At 53.9% G+C, this 22,040-nt stretch overlaps 1 protein-coding gene across 5 annotated transcripts in view; it reads left to right on the top strand.

Annotated features, from left to right (window-relative positions):
• The window catches only part of SLC1A2 (solute carrier family 1 member 2), a 129,178-nt gene that overhangs the window by 63,956 nt on the left and 43,182 nt on the right, over positions 1–22,040 (top strand). For all 5 annotated transcript variants that reach the window (XM_068166834.1, XM_068166833.1, XM_068166832.1 and 2 more), the window contains 4 exons: positions 4,194–4,333; positions 7,899–8,051; positions 9,090–9,340; positions 18,221–18,386. In XM_068166834.1, the coding sequence (XP_068022935.1) occupies positions 4,204–4,333; positions 7,899–8,051; positions 9,090–9,340; positions 18,221–18,386 (700 nt within the window). In that variant the 5' untranslated portion in view covers positions 4,194–4,203. The remainder of the gene's footprint in view (positions 1–4,193; positions 4,334–7,898; positions 8,052–9,089; positions 9,341–18,220; positions 18,387–22,040) is intronic.

Here is a 22,040-nt window from a genome sequence, read left to right as displayed (position 1 = left end):
CAACTGCTGTCTAAGCTGTTGGCTCATGGCTTGGATGGGAGCACACTGCATTGGGTTAGGAACTGGCTGGAGGCTGAGCCCAGAGAGTGGTGGTGAATGGTGCCACAGCCAGCTGGCAGCCAGGCACCAGTGGTGTGCCCCAGGGAGCAGTGCTGGGCCCTGTGCTCTTTAACATCTTAATTGATGATCTGGAGGAGGGCATTGAGTCCATCATCAACAAATGTGCAGATGACAGCAAGCTGGGAGCAGATGTTGGTCAGTGAGAGGGCAGAAGGGCTCTGCAGAGGGACCTCGACCGACTGGACAGATGGGCAGAGGCCAACAGGATGGCATTCAACAAGTCCAAGTGCCAGGGGCTGCACTTTGGCCTCAGCAACCCCAGGCAGAGCTACAGGCTGGGGTCAGAGTGGCTGAGAGCAGCCAGGCAGAGAAGGACCTGGGGGTGCTGGTTGATGGTAGGCTGAACATGAGCCTGCAGTGTGCCCAGGTGGCCAAGAAGGCCAAGGGCATCCTGGCCTGCATCAGGAAGAGTGTGGCCAGCAGGAGCAGGGAGGTCATTCTGCCCCTGTACACTGCACTGGTTAGGCCACACCTTGAGTCCTGTGTCCAGTTCTGGGCCCCTCAGTTTAGGAAGGAGGTTGAGCTGCTGGAAGGTGTCCAGAGAAGGGCAAGAAAGCTGGGGAGGGGTCTGGAGCACAGCCCTGTGAGGAGAGGCTGAGGGAGCTGGGGTTGCTTAGCCTGGAGAAGAGGAGGCTCAGGGGAGACCTTCTTGCTCTCTCCAACTCCCTGAAGGGAGGTTGTAGCCAGGTGGGGATTGGTCTCTTCTCCCAGGCAGGCAAGCAGCACCAGAACAAGAGGACACAGTCTCAAGCTGTGCCAGGGGAAGTTTAGGCTGGAGGTGAGGAGAAAGTTCTTCCCAGAGAGAGTCATTTGTCATTGGGATGTGCTGCCCAGGGAGGTGGTGGAGTCCCCATCCGTGGAGGTGTTCAAGAGGGGATTGGATGTGGCACTTGGAGCCATGGTCTGGTCGTGAGGTCTGTGTTGACAGGTTGGACTCGATGATCTTTGAGGTCTCTGCTAACCTTGGTGATACTGTGAGACTGTGAAATGTGGTGGATTGAAATTACCCCCCAAGATAATCTGAGATAATTACCCCCCGAAAACTTAAATTGCCACAGTAGCTCACGTTGGGATTGAAGCCAATGAATCTCTATGTACAAGCCAACTGCAGTCTGGAGATATGAAATGCATTGAATGTGCACAAAATACACAATTTATGTACAAGAGAGAGAGATACATTCACAATTTGGGGCTGTTCAGTCTGGAGAAGAGAAGGCTCCCAGGTGACCTCCTTGTGGCCTTCCAGGATCTGAAGGGGGCTCCAGGAAGGCTGGGGAGGGACTGCTCAGGATCTCAGGCAGGGATAGGACTAGGGGGAATGGAATGAAGCTGGAGGTGGGGAGATTGAGGCTGGAGGGGAGGAGGAAGTTCTTGCCCATGAGAGTGGTGAAGCCCTGGACTGGGTTGTGCAGGGAGGTGGTTGGGGCCCTGTCCCTGGAGGTGTTTAAGGCCAGGCTGGCTGAGGCTGTGGCCAGGCTGATCTAGTGTGGGGGTGTCCCTGCCCATGGCAGGGGGGTTGGAACTGGATGATCCTTGTGGTCCCTTCCAACCCTGACTGATACTGTGATACTGTGAATTTATAAATGACACAGAAGCCCCTCAGACCACTCTGGATGGGTTGAGGGGACCTGTTCACCTCCTCCCCCCACTCCCTCCTTCCCTTCCTATTACCTCACACAGTAGTTAAAAACAGAGATACCCAGGCAAGGCCAGAGGAGAGAATCACAGAGTCATCAAGGTTGGAAGAGACCTCAAAGATCATGGAGTCCAACCTGTCACCACAGACCTCATGACTAGACCATGGCTCCAAGTGCCACATCCAATCCCCTCTTCAACACCTCCAGGGATGGTGACTCCACCACCTCCCTGGGCAGCACATCCCAATGATGAATGACTCTCTCGATGAAGAACTTTCTGCTCACCTCCAGCCTAAAACTCCCCTGGCACAGCTTGAGACTGTGTCCTCTTGTTCTGGTGCTGCTTGCCTGGGAGAAGAGACCAACCCCCACCTGGCTACAACCTCCCTTCAGGGAGTTGGAGAGAGCAAGAAGGTCTCCCCTGAGCCTCCTCTTCTCCAGGCTAAGCAACCCCAGCTCCCTCAGCCTCTCCTCACAGGGCTGTGCTCCAGACCCCTCCCCAGCTTTGTTGCCCTTCTCTGGACACCTTCCAGCAGCTCAACCTCCTTCCTAAACTGAGGGGCCCAGAACTGGACACAGGACTCAAGGTGTGGCCTAACCAGTGCTGAGCACAGGGCACAATGACCTCCCTGCTCCTGCTGGCCACACTCTTCCTGATGCAGGCCAGGATGCCCTTGGCCTTCTTGGCCCCCTGGGCACACTGCTGGCTCATGTTCAGGCAGCTGTCAGTCAGCACCCCCAGGTCCCTCTCTGGTTGGCAGCTCTCAGCCACTCTGACCCCAGCCTGGAGCTCTGCCTGGGGTTGCTGTGGCCAAAGTGCAGCCCCTGGCACTTGGACTTGTTGAATGCCATCCTGTTGGCCTCTGCCCATCTGTCCAGTTGGTCGACTTGCTTGAGTGTGTAAAATTTGCTCCTTAGCCATTTCTCACCTAGAAGCCTGAGCTGTTAGGGAAGCTGTTTATCTGGTGCAGTGTTTCTGGCAGTTTTCTTCTTCCAAGGCCATTTGAATATTTTGCATGTTAGAGTGGAGTCTGTTGGCAACCAGCTGAGAAAGTCAGGGGCAGAGTTTTCAAAGCACTGAGCTCATGTGTGTGTCACTCATGCAGACTTAATCCAGAGTCAGTGAAAAAAACAAACCCTTTTTCCTCCAGGCACTGCCAAGAGACTGAAACCCAAGGTTTTCCTGGGGCAGGGCACAGCTTTCCTGCTAATTTTCAGTGGCAGTTGTTCAATTCTCATCAGAGCCCAATTGAAAGAAGATTCTCCTGACCTCAGCCTTCTGATTGTGTTACAGCAAAATGTTGGTGGTGAAATGGAGCATTTTGAGAGGATTAAGCAAAAAAAAAAAACCTGCTGGGGTGCTTCAGGGTTTTTTGCAAATAAAGCCTCCCTTGGAAGCTCTTTTCCTGAAGGGGAATTAGGTCATGTGTCAAAGACTCCATCTTCCTGCAAAGAGAAGCTTTGGTCTTCACACATCATAGTATCATAGAATCAGTCAAGGTTGGAAGGGACCACAAGGATCACCCAGTTCCAACCCCCCCTGCCATGGGCAGGGACACCCCACACTAGATCAGCCTGGCCACAGCCTCAGCCAGCCTGGCCTTAAACACCTCCAGGGACAGGGCCCCAACCACCTCCCTGCACAACCCATTCCAGGGCTTCACCACTCTCCTGGGCAAGAACTTCCTCCTCCCCTCCAGCCTCAATCTCCCCACCTCCAGCTTCATTCCATTCCCCCTAGTCCTATCACTGCCTGAGATCCTGAGCAGTCCCTCCCCAGCCTTCCTGGAGCCCCCTTCAGATCCTGGAAGGCCACAAGGAGGTCACCTGGGAGCCTCCTGCTGAAGTAGGACAGCCATGATCTTTGGGAAAGGATCTAAACCTACCCTCCTACAAGCTAGAGGAGGAGAGATTCAGATTGGCTGTGAGGAAGAAGTTGTTGCCCATGAGGGTGGTGAGAGCCTGGCACAGGTTGCCCAGGGAGGTGGTGGAAGCCTCCTGCCTGGAGGTGTTTGCAGCCAGGCTGGAGGTGGCTGTGAGCAACCTGCTGTGGTGTGAGGTGTCCCTGCCCATGGCAGGGGGTTGGGACTGGCTGAGCCTTGAGCTCCCTTCCAACCCTGACAACTCTGTGAAAACTGATTTTTCCAGCTCAAGAGCCGTTTCAGTCAGTGAGGCAGGTGGGATGAGGAGACCACTGAGCTCCTACTGTTTACACTCCCAGTGTTTGACAGAGAACCGCAAAATGTCCCCACAGACCACTGCCGCCTCTGAGCCTTGCACTGAGCAGCAGTGTGCAGTGTTTGTCAGCTGGGAGAAGCAATGGAATATGCAGCAGCTTCCACAGTTGTATGTGATGGAAGCTCTCCAGACTTCCCTCTCACTTTTGGCACCTTGTGCTCTAACTTTAACTTGATTTTCGTTTCTTTTTCCTTCCAGTGCCAACAACATGCCTAAGCAAGTGGAAGTGAGGATGCACGAAAGTCATCTGAGTCCAGTGGAGCCCAGATCCAGGAACATATGTGTGCAGTTCTGCCAGTCCCTGCACAGGAACCTGCTCCTCACCCTGACTGTCTTTGGTAAGGTACAGAATTCAGAATTAACCAGGTTGGAAAAGAGCTTTGAGGTCATCACATCCAACCTATCACCCAGCACCATCTGATCAACTAAACCATGGCACCAAGTGCCTCAGCCAGGCTCTTCCTAAAACAGCTCCAGGGATGGGGACTCCACCACCTCCCTGGGCAGAACATTCCAAAGGGCAATCTCTCTTGCTGGGAAGAACTTCTTCCTAGCATCCATCCTGAACCTCCCTTGGCACAGCCTGAGACTGTGTCCTCTTATTCTGGTGCTGGGTGCCTGGGAGAAGAGACCAACCCCCACCTGGCTATAACCTCCCTTCAGGGAGTTGGAGAGAGCAAGAAGGTCTCCCCTGAGCCTCCTCTTCTCCAGGCTAAGCAACCCCAGCTCCCTCAGCCTCTCCTCACAGGGCTGTGCTCCAGACCCCTCCCCAGCTTTCTTGCCCTTCTCTGGACACCTTCCAGCAAGTCAACCTCCTTCCTAAACTGAGGGGCCCAGAACTGGACACAGGACTCAAGGAGTGTCCTAACCAGTGCTGAGCACAGGGCACAATGAATTCCCTGCTCCTGCTGGCCACACTGTTCCTGATGCAGGCCAGGATGCCATTGGCCCTCTTGGCCACCTGGGCACACTGCAGGCTCCTGTTCAGCCTACCATCAACCAGCACCCCCAGGTCCCTCTCTGCCTGGCTGCTCTCAGCCACTCTGACCCCAGCCTGTAGCACTGCCTGGGGTTGCTGTGGCCAATGTGCAGCACCTGGCACTTGGATGTGTTCAATCTCCTGCCCTTGGCCTCTGCCCATCTGCCCAGCCTGGCAAGGTCCCTCTGCAGAGCCTCTCTACCCTCCAGCAGATCAACTCCTGCCCCCAGCTTGCTGTCATCTGCACATTTACTGATGCTGGACTCAATGCCTTCCTCCAGATCATCAATCAAGATGAGGTGTGCAGGGTGATGCTGATGGAACAATGGAACAAGCTGGGTGACAGTACGCTGGACCAGGCTGCCCAGGGGGGTTGGGGAGACTCCTCTGGAGATATTCAAAACCTGCCTGGATGTGTTCCTGTGCAACCTGCCCTGGGTGATCCTGCTCTGGCAGAGGGGTTGGACTGGATATGCTTTCAAGGTCCCATCCAATCCCTAATATTCTGTGGTTCTGTGACACACCACAGGGCAAATCCACACCACTAAGAGACCTCCCTCTCTACTCCACGCTGCTGAGACCACAGCTGGGTACTGCATCCCATTCTGGAGCCCCTATTACAGGAAGGATCTGGAAGGTGTCCAGAGAAGGGCCAGGAGGAGGAGCAGAGGGCTGGAGCTGCTCTGCTCTGGAGACAGACTGACTGAGTTAGGGCTGTTCAGGCTGTTCAGTCTGGAGAGGAGAAAGCTCAGAGGAGACCTTCTTGTGGCCTCCCAGGATCTGCAGGGGGCTCCAAGAAAGCTGGGGAGGGACTTGTGAGGGTGTCAGGGAGGGATAGGACTGGGGGGGATGGTGCAAAACTAGAAGTGGGGAGATTGAGATTGGCTGTGAGGAAGAAGTTGTTGCCCATGAGGGTGGTGAGAGCCTGGCACAGGTTGCCCAGGGAGGTGGTGGAAGCCTCCTGCCTGGAGGTGTTTGCAGCCAGGCTGGAGGTGGCTGTGAGCAACCTGCTGTGGTGTGAGGTGTCCCTGGCCATGGCAGGGGGTTGGGATTGGATGATCCTTGGGGTCCCTTCCAACCCTGACAGTTCTATGATTGTCCTAGACCTGGTTTGGAATGGAGTGTGAGCTCATCCCAGAGCCAGTCAGATCGATGGCATTTGGTAGGACTGAATCAGAGAATCACAGAATGGGTTGGGTTGGAAAGGACCTCAAGGATCATGCAGTTCCAGCCCCCTGCCATGGGCAGGGACACCTCCCACCAGCCCAGGCTGCTCAAGGCCTCATCCAGCCTGGCCTTCAACACCTCCAGGGAGGGAGCATCCACAGCCTCCCTGGGCAACCTGTGCCAGAGTCTCCCCACCCTCACTGCAAAGAATTTCTTCCTCATCACCAGTCTCAGTCTGCCCTCTCCCTGTCCCTCTTGTCCTGTCACTCCTAGCCCTTGTCAAAAGTCCCTTCCTGCTCTCCTGTAGCCCCTTCAGGTATTGGAAGGCTGCTCCTGGAGCCTTCTCCAGGCTGTACAGCCCCAACTCAGTATCACAGTATCACCAAGGTTGGAAGAGACCTCAAAGATCATCCAGTCCAACCTGTCACCACAGACCTCATGACCAGACCATGGCACCAAGTGCCACATCCAATCCCCTCTTGAACACCTCCAGGGATGGGGACTCCACCACCTCCCTGGGCAGCACATCCCAATGACCAAAGACTCTCTCTGGGAAGAACTTTCTCCTCACCTCCAGCCTAAACCTCCTCTGGCACAGCTTGAGACTGTGTCCCCTCTCTCAGCCTGTCCCCATAGGAGAGGTTCTCCAGCCCTCTGATCATCTTTGTGGCCTCCTCTGGACATGGCACATTTTTCTTTCCATTATTAAGAAACAGGAGAGAGTAAGGCCCTTCAGAATTTCCTTTCCCTCTTTTATCTCTCTGCTCATGCTGTTCTGCTGTTAAGGTTTATCCCCCTCCCTGTAGCTGTAAGCCAGCACTCCATGATCTCATCCTGAATATTGCCTCTGGCTTTAGCTGCTTCCAAATATGGAGCAGTTTGACATTTTATTGTGGCTCCCTGGCCCCTTGCCTGGTTCTTTTTCTTTCAGTGAAAGCCTAACAGCCAAATGCAGCAAATTCAGAGACCTCCTCCAGTTTGTTATTGTTTGAAAGCCCAGATGCAGCTGGGCCTGAGCTGCAAATTTCACATCTACGTTCTCCAGCCCCCAAAACCCACACTGCTGAAGTGTTTAGACAGGATCTGCTTGGAGTCATCTGTAGAAGGTGCCTGCTGTGGTTCCAGGGAAAGTTTTAAACACAGATCCATTTTCCATGGTGTCAAACTGATGCTTGGAAGAGTCAGAGCTGCCTCAAATCACAGCCTGGCCTTTGCTGTTAAGTTGTATCACACTTGAGAATCAGGCTTGGGATCAGGAAAGCAAAGGCATCCTGGGTGTAATGCTCAGTCACAATGCTCATTAAATGCTCAGTCACAAAGGCTGAAAGAGAGGAGGCTCAGGGGAGAGCTGCTTGCTCTCTTTGACTCCCTGAAGGGAGGTTGTAGCCAGGTGGGGGTTGGTCTCTTCTCCCAGACAACCAGCACCAGAACAAGAGGACACAGTCTCAAGCTGTGCCAGGGGAGGTTCAGGCTGGATGTTAGGAAGAAGTCCTTCCCAGCAAGAGAGATTGGCCATTGGAATGTGCTGCCTGGGGAGGTGGTGGATTCACCATCACTGGAGGTGTTCAGGAGGAGACTTGATGGGGTGCTTGGTGCCATGGGTTAGTTGTTTAGGTGGTGTTGGATTGGTTGATAGGTTGGACACCATGATCTTGAAGGTCTCTTCCAACCTGGTCTGGTCTATTCTATTCTATTCTGTTCTATTCTATTCTATTCTATTCATTTTACCTTCCCTCTCTCATTTATTCTTCTTCCAGGTGTGATCCTGGGGGCAGTGTGTGGTGGCCTTCTTCGGCTAGCAACGCCTATTGATCCTGACATCATCATGCTAATAGCCTTCCCAGGAGATATACTTATGAGGATGCTAAAAATGCTGATCCTCCCTTTAATTATCTCCAGTTTAATCACAGGTAAGATCTAGTAGCCATAAATACTTTAAGATGCTTGCTGCAGGTATCACCTGGGTTTCTTTTGGTCAGGTAAGAAGGATAGAAGCAGAGAATCACCGAATGGTTTGGCTTGGAAGGGACCTCCAAAGGGCATCCAGTCCACCCCCCTGCACTCAGCAGGGACATCCTCCACTACAGCAGGCTGCTCACAGCCTTGCCCAGCCCTTCCTGGAATAGCTCCAGGCATGGAGCCTCAACCACCTCCCTGGGCAACCTGCTGCAGTGTCCCAGCAGCCTCCTGCTGCAGAACTTGTTGCTCACATCCAATCTCAATCTGCTCTGCTCTCATTCCAAACCATTGCCCCTGCTCCTGTCCCTGCAGGCCTTTGCCAACAGTCCCTCTGCAGCCTTCTTGGAGCCCCCTTCAGGTCCTGGCAGGCTGCTCTTAGGGCTGCCTGGAGCCTTCTTTTCTCCAGGCTGAACACCCCCAGCTCCTTCAGCCTGGCCTCCTGGCAGAGCTGCTCCAGCCCCCTGACCATCTTGGTGGCCTCCTCTGGAGCCTCTCCATCAGGTCCCTGTCCTTGCTGTGCTGAGGGCTCCAGAGCTGGACACAGCCCTGCAGGTGAGGTCTCACAGAGCAGAGCAGAGGGCAGAATCCTCTCTCTCCATCTCTGGCCACACTGCTTTGGATGCAGCCCAGGCTGCCCTTGGCCTTCTGTGCTGCAAGCTCACACTGCTGGCTTCTATCCAGCTTCTCCTCCACCAGCACCCCAAGTCCTTCTCTGCAGGGCTGCTCTCACTCTCATCTTCCCCCAGCCTGGGCTGATCCCTAGGACTGCCCCAAGCTAGGCTCTGGACCTTGCACTGTTTCCCTCCAAATCCATAGCCGCAGACATTGTTCATACAAGAACTGGAGTAGAAGCTTCAGTAGTAGAGAGTCCTCTAGTAGTGAGAATCTCACAAGGGCAACACTAGGCACCTGCAGGCAGTCATTAACCTGTGCAAATGATTGATTATTATTGAACTGGGCACTGAGTCTCTCTGTATTTGTACCTGCAGGCCTGTCTGGTTTGGATGCTAAAGCCAGTGGCCGCTTGGGTACACGAGCCATGATCTACTACATGTCCACCACCATCATTGCTGCTGTGCTGGGTGTGATCCTGGTCTTAGCCATCCATCCAGGCAACCCAAAACTCAAGAAGCAGCTTGGCCAAGGGAAGAAGAATGATGAAGTCTCCAGCCTGGATGCTTTCCTGGACCTGATCCGAAACCTGTTCCCTGAGAATCTGGTCCAAGCGTGCTTTCAGCAGGTAAACCCCCTGCTCCTTGGCAGCTCCTGCTGCAGCTTTTGCTTACCAGAAATGTCTGCAGCTAATGCCAGCATTCTTTAGGGGAATGCCAGCAGTGGAGTGCAGGGAGCAATACAACTCTTGCCTCTTCCATTCTTTGGAGCTGCTTTGGTTTCTCTTGGAGTTGTGATTGCTGTTCCTGGGGATTGTTCATAGAAGCTGACTTTTGGTGATGAAGTGAGCTTAAGGGTGTTGTACCTCTGCAATCTTCAGGCCTGGTTGCTGGCTTGGGGATGAGCAACTGCTGAATGCTAGGACTTTGTGGCCAGCAGGAGCAGGGAGGTCATTCTGCCCTGTGCTCAGCACTGGTTAGGCCACACCTGGAGTCCAGTTCTGGGCTCCTCAGTTTAAGAAGGACATTGAGAGACTTGAAGGTATCCAGAGAAGGGCAACAAGGCTGGGGAGGGGTCTGGAGCACAGCCCTGTGAGGAGAGGCTGAGGGAGCTGGGGTTGCTTAGCCTGGAGAAGAGGAGGCTCAGGGGAGACCTCATTGCTCTCTCCAGCTCCCTGAAGGGAGGTTGTAGCCAGGTGGGGGTTGGTCTCTTCTGCCAGGCAGCCAGCACCAGAACAAGAGGACACAGTCTCTGGCTGTGCCAGGGGAGGTTTAGGCTGAAGGTGAGGAGAAAGTTCTTCCCAGCAAGAGAGATTGGCCACTGGGATGTGCTGCCCAGGGAGGTGGTGGAGTCCCCATCCGTGGAGGTGTTGAAGAGGGGATTGAATGTGGCACTTGGAGCCATGGTTTAGTTGTCAGGAGGTGTTAGGTATTGGGTAATAAGTTGAACTTGATGATCTGGAGAAGAGGAGACTCAGGGGAGACCTTCTTGCTCTCTCCAACTCCCTGAAGGGAGGTTGTAGCCAGGTGGGGGTTGGTCTCTTCTCCCAGGCAGCCAGCACCAGAACAAGAGGACACAGTCTCAAGCTGTGCCAGGGGAGGTTTAGGCTGGAGGTGAGGAAGAAGTTCTACATAGAGAGAGTGATTGCCCATTGGAATGGGCTGCCTGGGGAGGTGGTGGAGTCCCCATCCCTGGAGGTGTTCAGGAGGAGACTTGATGGGGTGCTTGGTGCCATGGGTTAGTTGTTTAGGTGGTGTTGGATTGGTTGATGGGCTGGACACAGTGATCTTGAAGGTCTCTTCCAACCTGGTTTATTCTAGTCCGTTCCATTCCGTTCCATTCCAGAGGTCTTCTCCAACCTGGGTGAGTCTGTGATTCTATGACCTTCCACCAAGCTGAGGTTGATCTTGCTTGTCAGCTCCCAAGCTGATGGGTTTGCAGTGCCCCCTGTGTAGTGGATGGATGCTCAGCATTCCAGCTGGTTGCTGTTGTGCCCCCCTGCAAATCCAAACTCCCCTAACTTCTCTTGCTGCATTAAGAGTCCAGCCTAGCAGCTGGCACACCTACAGGTGGCTCTGTCAGGCCAAGTTTGAAGCATATTGGGAGAGCAGGGTGCTTGCTTGTTCTGTAGGTAGGTCACAGTCTCACAGTCTCACAGTATCACCAAGGTTGGAAGAGACCTCGAGGATCATCAAGTCCAACCTGTCACCACAGACCTCATGACCAGACCATGGCACCAAGTGCCACATCCAATCCCCTCTTCAACACCTCCAGGGATGGGGACTCCACCACCTCCCTGGGCAGCACATCCCAATGACCAATGACTCTCTCAGTGAAGAACTTTCTCCTCACCTCCAGCCTAAACCTCCCCTGGCACAGCTTGAGACTGTGTCCTCTTGTTCTGGAGCTGGGTGCCTGGGAAAAGAGACTAACCTCTGCCTGGCTACAACCTCCCTTTCAGGTAGTTGTAGAGGGCAATGAGGTCTCCCCTGAGCCTCCTCTTCTCCAGGCTAAGCAACCCCAGCTCCCTCAGCCTCTCCTCAGAGGGCTGTGCTCAAGGCCTCTCCCCAGCCTTGTTGCCCTTCTCTGGACACCTTCAAGTCTCTCAATGTCCTTCTTAAACTCAGGGGCCCAGAATTGGACACAGGACTCAAGGTGTGGCCTGACCAGTGCTGAGCACAGGGCACAATGACTTCCCTGCTCCTGCTGGCCACACTGTTCCTGATGCAGGCCAGGATGCCCTTGGCCCTCTTGGCCACCTGGGCACACTGCTGGCTCATGTTCAGGTGGCTGTCCACCAGCACCCCCAGGTCCCTCTCTGTTTGGCAGCTCTCAGCCACTCTGACTCCAGCCTGTAGCACTGCCTGGGGTTGCTGTGGCCAAAGTGCAGCCCCTGGCACTGGGACTTGTTGAATGCCATCCTGTTGGCCTCTGCCCATCTGTCCAGGCTGGCAAGGTCCCTCTGCAGAGCCCTTCTGCCCTCTCACTGACCAACATCTGCTCCCAGCTTGCTGTCATCTGCACATTTGCTGATGACTGACTCAATCCCCTCATCCAGATCATCAATGAAGATATTGAACAGACTGGGGCCCAGCACTGATCCCTGGGGGACACCACAGGTGCCTGGCTGCCTGCCCTAAGAACCCTTCCACCACTGCTTAATCAGAGCAGCTTCACTTGGAGGAGAAAAACAAATGGGGGAAAAAACTGCTTCCTTGCTCCTGCTGAAGCACATTTCTGCTGCCTGTGATGCTTTCCCCTGCTACTGAATTGTCAGCAGTAGTGCAGACCTTAGGTGGGGGTTTGGTTGTTGGTTTGTTGGGGTTGGGTTTTTGATGGGGCAGGTTGTCTGGCAAACTTGCTCTTGAATGTTCTCATGTGAACCCAAGTTATTCTTGGCTTATGGCCCAGGAGTAAATTGAATAGGCCATGAGGGGGTTTGTGTGAAAGAATGGAGGGCAACCTAAGCTGCCAAAAGGGCATGGATTGCTTCACTTCTCCCACAGACTTCCACATCCACAAAGGGCTGCCCCTTAGGGGTTTAAAGAGAGGACATTCATAGTACTGCCAAATCCTCATGGGGATGTCAGCCCTCTCAGTGGCTAAAGAGCACATGGGATGGGAAGTGGATGCTCGCAGAGCTGAGCTGAGGGGAGAGCAGGGTGCTGAGGGGAGAACAGGGTGCTGAGGATTTTTCCTTTCCCTTGTCTGAGCTGTGGAGGAGAGGAGCAGTCAATTTCTGGTCAGTTGAAAGTGGACAAAGATCTCAACAAAGGGATGGAAAGGAGGAGAAGTGAGAATGAAGCTATGTGTGTCAGAGGGCTTTCTTGGAGCCTGTACATGACTTTGTCTGTCTGTCTGTGTGTGCAGGGTTTGTTATAGAATAACATTGAGAGACTTGAAGGTGTCCAGAGAAGGGCAACAAAGCTGGGGAGGGGTCTGGAGCACAGCCCTGTGAGGAGAGGCTGAGGGAGCTGGGGTTGCTTAGCCTGGAGAAGAGGAGGCTCAGGGGAGACCTCATTGCCCTCTCCAACTCCCTGAAGGGAGGTTGTAGCCAGGTGGGGGTTGGTCTCTTCTCCCAGGCAGCCAGCACCAGAACAAGAGGACACAGTCTCAAGCTGTGCCAGGGGAGGTTCAGGCTGGAGGTGAGGAGAAAGTTCTTCCCAGCAAGAGAGATTGGCCATTGGGATGTGCTGCCCAGGGAGGTGGTGGAGTCCCCATCCCTGGAGGTGTTGAAGAGGGGATTGGATGTAGCACTTGGAGCCATGGTTTAGTTATCAGGAGGTGTTGGGTATTAGGTAATAGGTTGGCCTGGATGATCTCTGAGGTTCAGTCACCAGTTTCATTGTTTGAGGTTGTTTTTTTCAATACCCAAGGCAGACAAGGTACTGAGTGTTCTGGCTCCCCAGTGTTCAGTTGTATCAGATTCCAAACTAGCTGCCAGTGACAGACTCTGCACCAAAGCCACTTTTCACTTGCACAGTTTCATTTCCAGCTGGAGCTTAGTGTCTCCTGCCTGCCCTTAACTCCTGAGGAGTTAGGGCTCTACTCCTCTCTCTATTCAAGAGGAAAATTAACTCTTTTGGATAGTGTCAACATTTGTTTTCCCTTCCTGCATTTCGTGGGGACTCCTTCCATGACCATCCAGTGTTTGCAGTTTGCATTAGGAGGAAACCATTTTTTGAAAGCTCCTGGCCAAGCTGTCAGCCCCTGGCTGGGACAGCAGCACTCTGAGCTGGGTTAGGAACTGGCTGGAGGCTGAGCCCAGGGAGTGGTGGTGAATGGTGCCACAGCCAGCTGGCAGCCAGGCACCAGTGGTGTGCCCCAGGGAGCAGTGCTGGGCCCTGTGTTCTTTAACATCTTCATTGATGATCTGGAGGAGGGCATTGAGTCCAGCATCAGTAAATGTGCAGCTGACAGCAAGCTGGGAGCAGGAGTTGATCTATTAGAGGGCAGGAGAGCTCTGCAGAGGGACCTCGACCGACTGGACAGATGGGCAGAGGCTAAGGGCAGGAGATTGAACATATCCAAGTGCCAGGTGCTGCACATTGGCCACAGCAACCCCAGGCAGAGCTACAGGCTGGGGTCAGAGTGGCTGAAAGCAGCCAGGCAGAGAGGAACCTGAGGGTGCTGGTGGACAGCAGCTAAACATGAGCCAGCAGTGTGCCCAGGTGGCCAAGAGGGCCAATGGCATCCTGGCCTGCATCAGGAAGAGTGTGGCCAGCAGGAGCAGGGAGGTCATTCTGCCCCTGTACACTGCACTGGTTAGGCCACACCTTGAGTCCTGTGTCCAGTTCTGGACCCCTCAGGTTAGGAAGGAGGTTGAGACTCTTGAAAATGTGTAGAGAAGGGCAACAAAGCTGGGGAGGGGTCTGGAGCACAGCCCTGTGAGGAGAGGCTGAGGGAGCTGGGGCTGTTTTTTGTGGGTGGTCCACAACAAGTCTTCATTTCTACTGAAGACAGCAGTTGCAGCAGGGACACAGGATGCAGTGTGCCTTGGAAGGGGAGGGGGCTCTCATCTCAAAATGGCACTGTGACATTTGTGTGCTTTTGAATGATGGTGACATCCAATGGCTGAGATTGGAAGGACCTCAGAGCTGATCTTCTCCAACCTCCTGCCATGGGCAGGGACACCTCTCAACTAGACTCAGCTGCTCAAGGCCTCATCCAGCCTGGCCTTGAACACCCCCAGGCAGGAGGCAGCCACAGCCTCCCTGGGCAGCCTGTGCCAGAGTCTCACCACCCTGACACCAAAGAACTTCCTCAGCTCCTGTCTAACCCTGCTCTCCCTCAGCTTCAAACCATTCCCCCTTGTCCTGTCTCCAGACACCCTCAGGGAAAGTCCCTCTGCAGCCTTCCTGCAGGATCCCTTCAGGCATTGGAAGGCAGCTCTGAGGTCCCCCCTGGAGCCTTCTCCTCTCCAGGCTGAACACCCCCAGCTGCCTCAGCCTGTGCTCACAGCAGAGCTGCTCCAGCCCTTGGATTGTCTCTGTGGCCTCCTCTGGACTCTCTCCAGCAGCTCTGTGTCTTTCTCATGCTGGGGACACCAGAGCTGCTGTTTTCTGGCCTCAGTGGTTGTCATCAGAATCTAAACCACCTGGGGGCTGGGCTTTTTTGGTGCCTGTGCAAAGAGAGGCTGAGGACCCTTGGCTTAAGTGCCTGCAGTGGAACTTCTGGTTGTGTGGAGTCTAATATTTGCAGTTTAACTCCTGGGCCTTTGTTCTCACATTCTGGATACCTCATGTGAAGAAAAAAATAAAGACAAAACAACAAACCCCCAACAACTGTGTTGGCAAACATCCCTCAGATGGAAGTGGGCTCTGAGATAGATGCAGGGATGTTAGGTTGCTTCAAGCCAGCTGAAGAGTTTCTTACACAAAGCCCTGCAGGTTTTCTGCCTGCATCCCCCTCTCTAGTCTTAGCCAGCAGGTTCTGAAAGGGGAGACAGAAGCTTTATGGGTTGGAAAGACAGGGCTGAAAGCTGGCTCCCCCTCCCCAGGCCTGCAAGCTGGCTCCCCATCCCCAGGCCTGCCATGTCCATCCCCACAGCCAAGAGGTGCGAGCGCTCTGTGCGAGGCTGCTGCAGCGCTCCTGCTGCCTTGCTCCAAGGTGTTTCTAGGAACAAGGAAATCAGGGAGCAGATGGGAAACCACGGCAAACTGGGGAGAGCTTCCTGGCAGTTTGGTCTGTTCCAGAGCCACAGCGAAGCAGGAAGAGCTCAGGGTGTGAAGTGGGAGGAAAACTTCCCTTCTAACAGCAGCCAGTCACAAACCTCTTTTTCCCCTCCCTCCTCCCTGTTTTTGCCTGGCTGTAAACTCAAGCCCATTCCTTCCCCTGCCATTCTTTGCCAGCTTTGACTTGGTGCTGCCTCTCAAGTGCCAGGAGAGGTGATGCTGATGTCTTCTTCAGTGAGGTGGTCAGATTTGCTTGAGCACCATCTGGCAGCTCTGATGCCTTTGTGCAGGATGGTTAATGTTAATGGTGCCACAGCCAGCTGGCAGCCAGGCACCACTGGTGTGCCCGAGGGATCAGTGCTGGGCCCTCTGCTCTTTAACATCTTCATTGATGATCTGGATGAGGGCATTGAGTCCAGCATCAGTAAATGTGCAGCTGACAGCAAGCTGGGGGCAGGAGTTGATCTGCTGGAGGGTAGAGAGGCTCTGCAGAGGGACCTTGCCAGGCTGGGCAGATGGGCAGAGGCCAAGGGCAGGAGATTGAACACATCCAAGTGCCAGGTGCTGCAAATTGGCCACAGCAACCCCAGGCAGAGCTACAGGCTGGGGTCAGAGTGGCTGAGAGCAGCCAGGCAGAGAGGGACCTGGGGGTGCTGGTTGATGGTAGGCTGAACATGAGGCTGCAGTGTGCCCAGGCAGCCAAGAGGGCCAATGGCATCCTGGCCTGCATCAGGAAGAGTGTGGCCAGCAGGAGCAGGGAGGTCATTGTGCCCTGTGCTCAGCACTGGTTAGGCCACACCTTGAGTCCTGTGTCCAGTTCTGGGCCCCTCAGGTTAGGAAGGAGGTTGAGCTGCTGGAAGGTGTCCAGAGAAGGGCAACAAAGCTGGGGAGGGGTCTGGAGCACAGCCCTGTGAGGAGAGGCTGAGGGAGCTGGGGTTGCTTAGCCTGGAGAAGAGGAGGCTCAGGGTTGACCTTCTTGCTCTCTCCAACTCTCTGAAGGGAGGTTGTAGCCAGGCAGAGGTTGGTCTCTCCTCCCAGGCAGCCAGCACCAGAACAAGAGGACACAGTCTCAGGCTGCACCAGCAGAGGTTTAGGCTGGAGGTTAGGAGGAAGTTCTACACAGAGAGTGATTGCCCACTGGAATGGGCTGCCTGGGGAGGTGGTGGAGTCACCATCACTGGAGGTGTTCAGGAGGAGACTTGATGGGGTGCTTGGTGCCATGGGTTAGTTGTTTAGGTGGTGTTGCATTGGTTGATAGGTTGGACACCATGACCTTGAAGGTCTCTTCCAACCTGGTCTGGTCTATTCTATTCTATTGTATTCTAATGAGGGAGCTCAGGGCACTGAGTGACTTCCACTCGGAGTTCTTGCAGGCACCAGGTGTTGGAGTCAAGGTCACTATGAAACAGTACCAACTCCCTGTGAGGAGAGGCTGAGGGAGCTGGGGGTCTTTAGGCTGGAGAAGAGGAGGCTCAGGGGAGACCTTTTTGGTGTCTACAGCACCCTGAAGGGAGGTTGTAGCCAGGTGGGGGTTGTCTCTTCTGCCGGGCACCCAGCACCAGAACAAGAGGACACAGTCTCAAGCTGTGCCAGGGGAGGTTTAGGCTGGAGGTGAGGAAGAAATTCTTCACAGACAGAGAGATTGGCCACTGGGATGTGCTGCCCAGGGCGGTGGTGGAGTCCCCATCCCTGGAGGTGTTTAAGAAGAGCCTGGCTGAGGCACTTGGTGCCATGGTTTAGTTGATTAGTTCGAGTTGGGTGATCAGTTGGACTTGATGATCTCTGAGGTCTCTTCCAACCTGGTTGATTCTGTGGTAAAATGCTGTGATAAACCTCAGCTGGGCAGACCATCCTGAAGGGCAAGCCTTAACTGCAGAGCTGCTGTTGTGGCTGACCTGAGGAGCAGCTGCCTGGTGGTGCTGACCAAATGGCATTGAGAGGTGAGGTACAATTGGTCAGGCAGCACTTGGGAGCCATCTGGACAAAGAGACCAACTGCAACATGTGACGTCGTGGTGAGGAGCAAGAATTTGCCAAGCCTTTCACCCTGGAGTCATGAGGAAGACTCCCAGGACTTTGTGACACTTGGAACTGTTGGACAACAAACTTATTTTTGGAAGAGGGGCTGAGAGGTTGTGGAATGCATGCCTAATCCTTTAAAAATATAGTTCCCTGGAATTTCATGTGGAGACTGCTTCTACTAGGGGTGGAATTATGGCCCTGGACTTGGCACTGCTGAGGCCTCACCTTGAGCACTGTGTGCAGCTCTGGGCCACTCACTTCAGGAAGGATATTGAGGTGCTGGAGCAGGTCCAGGTGAGGGTGACCAGACTGGGGAGGGGGCTGGAGGGGAAGTCTGATGAGGAAAGGCTGAGGGAGTTCAGCCTGGAGAAGAGGAGATTTAGAAGGGACTTTATCACTCTCTACAACTGCCTGAAAGGAAGTTGTGGTGAGGTGGGGGTCAGGCTCTTCTCCTGGGCAACCAGTGACAGGACAAAAGGGCACGGCCTGAAGCTGCCCCAGGGGAGGTTTAGGTTGGGTATTAGGAAGCACTTCCCCACAGCAAGGCTGATCAGGCACTGGGATGGACTGCCCAGGGAGGTGCTGGAGCCACCATCACTGGAGGTCTTTAAGGAAAGCTTGGATGTGGCCCTTGGTGGCAGGGTTTGGCTGATGTGGTGGCGGTAGGTCCTAGGCTGGACTGGATGACCTCAGAGGTCTTTTCCAGCCTCAATGATTCTGCCATTCTGTGATTACTTCCTGTTCCCTGATCTCCCATATGGGTTACATTCAGTCTGTTTCCATTCTTCTTCCTCCCTTTGTGTTTGCCTTCAGATCCAAACTGTCACCAAGAAGGTGCTGGTGCCACCCCCCATGGAAGAGCCACCCAATGTCACCGACTCTGCTTTCGCCCTGCTGAACGAGACGGTGCGGGAGGCGCCAGAGGCCCAGCTGGTGATCAAGAAAGGCCTGGAGTTCAAGGATGGCATGAATGTGCTGGGTAGGAAACCTTTCTGCCTGTCAGTGTCCTCTGTGTGACAAGCTTTAGGCTGGGGCTGCTCAGCCAGTGCTGGCTGATCTGCTCTCCCGTGGAAGTTTAGTCTGCCCAAGGAATGATCGAGAGCTGTCACCTGCTGTCTGCCCACTGGTGTCTGAGATGAGAATCTGATCAGCTTACTGGAAATCCATGTGGTGGGTTGAAAATTGCCCCCCAGCCTTAAATTGCCAGACCAGCTCAGCTGGAAGTGAATGAAGTTGTATTTACAAGCAATCTCACTATGGAATGCAATGGATATGTGCAAAACATACAATATTTGCAGGTCTTTGCAATTGATAAACAGCACAAGAACCCCCCCTGGGCAAAACCAGGGGAGCTACCACCAGCTTCTCCACTCCCTGCCCCCTTCCCTCTATTCCCCTGTGCACAAAGGACAAGAGGAAGAGCAGAGAGTTGCTTATTGAGATGCTCAGCCACAACAAAAACCACAGCCAAGGTCAGCAAAGCCAAGCAGCAGCACAGGTTAGTATCTCCCAGAGCGAGGAAGCCCAAAAGAAAGTTAGTCTGAACCATCTTAATTCATAGTCCCTTCAGTGGGGTTATTTAGAATTGACCAGTAGTTACCTTCTGACACCCAGTGGGGATTTGTTTACCTTCCACCACTTTCTCTTCAAGATCTGTGGAAAGTTTTCAAGGAACAGCCTGAAAATACCATGTTCCAACTGCAGCAGAGCAGGCAGGGAATGAGTCTGCACTGCCAGCTCTGCTCTGGGAGGTACCCACAGCACCCTCTCGACCTAGAAGCAGCCTCCTTAGACTGCTCCTGACAGGTACTGGCACAACACTGAGGGAGAGCTTCAGGAGGCAGCATTTTACCCACCCCCTGAGGCATTTGGAGGTGTTCAGGAGGAGACTTGATGGGGTGCTTGGTGCCATGGGTTAGTTGTTTAGGTAGTGTTGGATTGGTTGATGGCTTGGACGCGATGATCTTGAAGGTCTCTTCCAACCTGGTTCTGTTCTATTCTATTCTATTCTATTCTATTCTATTCTATTCTATTCTATTCTATTCTATTCTATTCTATTCTATTCTATTCTATTCTATATCTGGGTTGTTGCCAGTAGGAGCCCTGGGCACGCTGAAGTGGAGCCTGCAGTGAGAGGTGGGGTGCGGGGTGTGAGCTGCACCACCCGAAAGATCCCGGAAAGCCCTGACACATCTCTGAGTCACAGCTCCCTCCTCCTCTCCTCTTGGCTGCTGACCTTTACCAGCTGCAAATTACCAACCACCGCTCTCATGCCAGCCTGTCTGGACAAGCCAGCAAGTGGGGGTGGCAGGAAGGCTTTGCCTCTCCCCCACCCCTTCCTGAAGCACCTGCTCGGGCCGGGGCGGGGGCGCGAGGCACGGAACCGCTGCCCGCAGCACCTCTGTTCTCTCCTCTCTGCCCAGGCACTCAGCCCAGACACTTCACCTTCTTTCTTTCTGCACGTGGGCGAAGTCAGTCCCAAATTAAACCCTCAATTTGTACCTGTGGTAGTTTTTTCAGCCCACCACAGTACCCTCACTGGCATGCCTGCACTTGAAGTTTCATATGCTTGGCACCAGGCTTGGTAAGGCTTAGGCTGTGGTTGGACTCCATGATCTTAAGGGTCTGTTCCAACCTGAAGCATCCTGCTGGTCTGTGACCTGTGGCAGCACCTCCCCAGGGCTGAGGCTGATGCCTGTGTTCATAGGTGCCACCCTCAAAGTGGGAGAGGATGTGGCAGTACCTACACCACTGCTTTATCTGAGCAGTAGGCCCCAGCCCTTCTTAGGGGCAGTTGGATGGGGCAGCGCCTACACCACTGCTTTATCTGAGCAGTAGGCCCCAGCCCTTCTTAGGGGCAGTTGGATGGAGCAGCACCTACACCATTGTGTTCAACCTGTGCCTGGAGAGCTGCTCCAGCTGGAGTGTACCAGGCTGCTGAGGAAATCAACCTGGGAAATTAATTACTTGGCACTTGTGGAAGGAGACAGGGACTGTGTTCTCCAGCTGCACTAAGCTTTATCAGGCCAGATGTAGGTGTGAAGTCTCTAGCTCGGGGCTAAGCCTAGCTATAACAGGAGTGGAGGGACCTGTGGCTCTAAAGCCGTTGTGTCATAGGCTTAACCTCAGGCTTGGTGGGCAGGGAGCTGAGTGTTCTATGTGAGCACTCTCACTCTGCCTTTGGTTGCAGGAAATCAGTTACTGATGGAAGTTGTTGAAAGATTGGTGAATGTGTGGCATTTGAAACCAAAAGCTGTCGGTGTGGAGGACACAGGTGAGGCAGTGTTTTCTGTGGGAGCAGCTCTGAAGAGGACCGGGGCAGTTATCCTGTTTGAAGGGCTCTTGGGAAGGGTAGAGTTTCCTGACCAGAAAAAGAACGATTGGTTCCATCACTGACTTGATCAGCACAGCAGCTCTGCCCTTCTGCAGGCAAAGGTTGTTCCAGCATCTCTGCAGTGGTGTGGTTTGCACCTGCTCCTGGTGCTTTTTAAATGCCTGGGGTTATAGTTTCAGCTGTGCCATGGCTTATCTCTGCTGCTGGAGGAGGAGGAAGAGTCCCAGATGGTCGAAGTTGTCTGTTGAAGCTGTGGAGCAGCAAAGAGTAAGCAGGGGGAGTACAGCAAGGGAGGAAGGAAAGGCTGATAGTGAGGGAGCTGGGGTTGTTTAGCTTGGAGAAGAGGAGGCTCAGGGGAAACCTCATTGCTCTCTCCAACTCCCTGAAGGGAGGTTGTAGCCAGGTGGGGGTTGGTCTTTTCTCCCGGGCACCCAGCACCAGAACAAGAGGACACAGTCCCAGGCTGTGCCAGGGGAGGTTTAGGCTGGAGCTGAGGAGAAAGTTCTTCACAGAAGGAGTAACTGGCTAGTGGAATGTGCTGCCCAGGGAGGTGGGGGAGTCCCTGTTGGTGTTCAGAAAAGGACTGGATGTGGCACTTGGAGCCATGGTTTAGTTGTCAGGAGGTGTTTGGTATTAGGAATAGGTTGGACTTGATGGTCTCTCAGGTCTTTTTCCAACCTGGTTGATTCTATTATCTGATTTTATCTGAGGGGCAAATGGCCCCTTCCATGCTCCTCACAGCTGCTGTCAGAGTGGCTGCTTTGCCTGCAGAGCTTCTCCAGCCGCTGTGGAGTTGGTTGGCAGTGGCTGCAGCATCAGGAAGCTGCCCAGAGAGGATTTGTTTCTCTGGGAAGCAGCCTGCTCTGCAAGAGCCAGGAGCCACTGTGCTCTGCCTGCTTCCCCAGCTCCTTCTCCTCCCCTTCAGCACCTGTGGGCAGAGGAGCTGCTTGCTTTCAGAGCTGCAAATTGGCATTTGGCACCCTGTGAGGCAGCAGCTCTATGCTTATGCTGTTTTCCTCACCTACTTTCTTCCTCTCCTGGAGCTCTGATTCTGCATTCAAATGAAACAGTATCTAAAGACGTGATCAGGGATGGGCTTTTTTTGTGCAGGGTCTGGCCTGGGTGAGAAAAGAGCTAGGAGCCTGAATATGAATCCCCACAGAAAGGGAAGACTTGGATGCAGGGGGTGGGGGTTGCTGTAGCATTTTGACCAAGGCCTCTCAAGTGTTGCAGAGTTGGTGGGGCTTTTTTGGGGGGTTGGTTTGGTGGGGTTTAGTTTTGAATCCAAAAAGGAAGTGC

The sequence above is a fragment of the Melanerpes formicivorus genome, unplaced genomic scaffold (assembly GCF_026170545.1).
Source record: "Melanerpes formicivorus ecotype bairdi unplaced genomic scaffold, bMelFor1.0.p_v2 SCAF_108, whole genome shotgun sequence".
Taxonomy (NCBI): Eukaryota; Metazoa; Chordata; class Aves; order Piciformes; family Picidae; genus Melanerpes; species Melanerpes formicivorus.
The sequence above is the reverse complement of the archived record's forward strand: the minus strand, read 5'-3'. Positions and strand labels throughout refer to the sequence as shown.